The following is a 3024-nucleotide window of genomic DNA, read 5'->3' on the forward strand; positions in this document are numbered from 1 at the left end:
AGCCAGGAGCCTGCTAAGCTAGCAGTTCCAGCCCAGGTCTTTGGAAGCTTTTTGGGTGGGTTTGAACTTACTCCAGGCTACAGTGTGGCCGACTCGCCTGCCCCATCATTCCTTGGGGTGTCGTTTTATGACAGGTATTCCAATAGACCAGGCTCCTCCATCCTGGACCCTCACACTACACCAACCATCTCCAGCCACTATCTTCTCTTTAAGACCTTTCCCCAGGGTTAGATGGGAAAGATAAAGCAAAGTTAGGATACCGAGTCCCTAATGCAATCAGCCCTGATCCTGTTTCTCAGAACTCTGCAGATCCCCAGGCTTGAGGCCAGGGAAAGCAACTTTATTGCCCTGGAGTTTATGAGCCAGAGCTGAGGTAGCTAAGCTGCATGCAGTCCAGGGAAGCATACCCAGTCCGAATGTGTGCAGAGCTACACCTCAAAGTCAGAAGCCATCGGCTTCTCTCTCTATAGACGAAATAAGGCTGCCCGTGTACCTCCGGGCTCCAGAGTCACTGCGGCCCTTGGTGGGAGGTGGGGGTGCAGAAGGAGGGGACCTGGGGCTTCAACTGAGCTCTAGGGGGCGGGTCCGAGGCAGGGGGCCCAGATCGAAGCTGAACGCTAGGGGCCTAGGAGGTTGTGGAGCCAAGCGCAGCAGGAGGTGGGATCACTACAACCCCGCTTGCCATGAACTCTGGACAGCAGCGCCGGACATCCTTTAGCATCGCAGACATCCTAGGTCCGAGCATGGTCCCTGGAACACCTCCTGCACCGCAGCTTCCCGAGGCCGGCCCTGATCCCGCGTCGCCACTGTGTGCGCTGGAGGAGCTAGCTAGTAAAACTTTCCTGGGCCATTCCCCGCGGGCTCCACATCCTTCCGAAGGTACACGCCAGTGTGTGTGTGTGTGTGTGTGTGTGTGTGTCTGTGTGTGTGTCTGTTGTCTATCCCCGTGTATATCTCTGTGTCTCACCCTCCACCCTCCCTTTGCTCTCTCGTCCTTGGTCACAAAATTTTGTCCGACCCTGGGCAGTCATTTTTACCTACCCCCTGCCCTCTGCCCAAGTGTCAGGAGTTGCATCTCGGGGGGGCCCCCGCAGGTCTCCTGAGTCAGTTCTGAGACTCTGCAATTGCTCCAGGGGGTGGCATGGCTATGGGATACGGCCAGACTGTAGAGAATCCAGGGACCCGCTGGGCTGCTGATGTGTCCGCTGTATGCGGGGTAATTGTGACCAAGAGAGGCCATGGAAGAGACAACACGCTTGAGTTGCAGGCAAGAAAAGACTGAGGCAGGCTAGGAAAAGGCAGAAAGTTTCCGAGATGTCCCAACTACCCAGCCCCCAGCCCAGCCTTGCCCTAGCTCCAGCCCCAGCATAACTTCTTGAGTCCTATAGAAGGTCCTTGCAGCACTACTGGGCACAGGAACCTCCTTCTGCCTCTCTTCCCTTTTGGGAACCCTGGACTCTAGGGCCCTGGACTCCCCGGAAAGAGAGCTGGTGTTAAGGACGTATAAGCAGAGGGCTTTTTACTGCCACCGGGCCGGATGGGTCACCCGACCTCAATTTGGTCTCCAACCTACCACTCACCACCTGGAGCTCCAAAAGGCGTCAGAAAACCTTCTCCAAACGGCCTTGACTCCCCTACCAGATCTCTGGTCAGTTCCATCCACTCTCTCTCTACTCACGGAAGCAACCTCATCTCCTGTTGCCAGTACTCCCACAGGCCCACTGCACTTAGAATCCGGGTCCTGACCCAGTGTATTGGGATCGTGGTGCTGGCCCGCCGCCTTCCCCCCACCCTACCTTGAGGCCCGCGACCCTAAGTTTTTCTACCCAGACCTCAGCTCCTCCAAAGCCGGAGACTGACATTTCCGTCCCATCCTGGCAGGCAGAGCTGCCCCGGAGGCGCCGCCGGGTCCCGGCGCTGGTGTCCGGAGACGCCGCAAGTCGCGTACAGCGTTCACTGCACAGCAGGTGCTGGAGCTGGAGCGGAGATTCGTCTTCCAGAAGTACTTGGCACCGTCAGAGCGCGACGGTCTGGCTGCGCGACTGGGCCTGGCTAACGCGCAAGTGGTCACTTGGTTCCAGAACCGACGCGCCAAGCTCAAGCGGGATGTGGAGGAGATGCGCGCGGACGTGGCCTCCCTATGCGGGTTGTCCCCGGGAGTCCTGTGTTACGCAGCACTGCCAGGCAGAGCTTCAAGCCCTGACCCTGGCCCTTCAGGGCCGGATTCTGAGCCCAACTTATCAGATGAAGAGATTCAGGTGGACGATTGAAAGTACAGCTACTGCCAGCCCTGGACTCCTGCTAGGGGCCTTGTATGGGTTCCGGGTGGAGGGCACAGACCCACTTAGCTCTGTTCTGTCCCTTACCCCACACTCCTACTTTTCTTACTTGTTAAGAATAAAGTCGCCGCTCTGCTGCAAGAAGCCTCGATCCGGAATGCCCGCAGCCCAAACCAAGGCAAGCTGCTGCTCACTGGGAAATTCTGTTCTGTTGCCTTGCGGCTCCTTTAAAGCGTGGTGCTTCTTTTAGCCCAAGTAGCAACGGTGAAAGGTAGGTGTCTGGCTGTGCTTATTTTTCAAAAGAGGCTTGAGGTCAGGATTTAGATGCAGGAATCAACTACTACTCAGAGGCCAGGCTTGTCTTTCACCTCTGGAGACACTGGGTGGAGAGGAAGTGGGCAGGATTCCAGCGGCGGCTTCCGGCCACGACCCCCTGCTGGCTACCTTTGTTCCCAGGACTCCGCAGGCAGCCTGGGAGACCTCAGCACTAACCTTTAGGTTGGCGCCTGTATAATAAAGTGAGCCTTTCTCTACTCTTAATTAAGGTTTACTAGGTTCTCTGCATTAAGATAGCCATAGTAAGCTTAGTGGGTGCACACTTGTGATCCCAGCACTTGGAAGGTAGGGTGGCGGCAGAAGAATCAAAAATTCTAAGTCAGCCTGGGCTATATCAGAGTGTGTGTGTGTGCAATAAACCAAAAAAAAAAAAAATACTTTATGATGGGACACAGTGACACACTAGTGT

General features: G+C 56.0%; 1 protein-coding gene across 1 annotated transcript; it reads left to right on the forward strand.

Annotated features, from left to right (window-relative positions):
• The first annotated feature begins 683 nt into the window (after positions 1 to 683).
• Positions 684 to 2544, forward strand: Lbx2 (ladybird homeobox 2). Its single transcript, XM_052172585.1, has 2 exons — positions 684 to 879; positions 1882 to 2544. Exons 1-2 carry the CDS (start codon positions 684 to 686, stop codon positions 2268 to 2270), a joined length of 585 nt encoding a protein of 194 aa, XP_052028545.1. The 3' UTR covers positions 2271 to 2544.
• The last annotated feature ends 480 nt before the right edge of the window (positions 2545 to 3024 follow it).

The sequence above is a fragment of the Apodemus sylvaticus genome, chromosome 2 (genome assembly GCF_947179515.1).
Source record: "Apodemus sylvaticus chromosome 2, mApoSyl1.1, whole genome shotgun sequence".
NCBI lineage: Eukaryota > Metazoa > Chordata > Mammalia > Rodentia > Muridae > Apodemus > Apodemus sylvaticus.

What these genes read in the sequence shown, in the direction of transcription:
- Lbx2 (XM_052172585.1), top strand. Translation starts at nt 684, where the DNA reads ATGAACTCTGGACAGCAGCGCCGGACATCCTTTAGCATCGCAGACATC. An exon ending in GGCTCCACATCCTTCCGAAG is followed by an intron (nt 880 to 1,881) that starts GTACACGCCAGT and finishes CCATCCTGGCAG; the next exon opens with GCAGAGCTGCCCCGGAGGCG.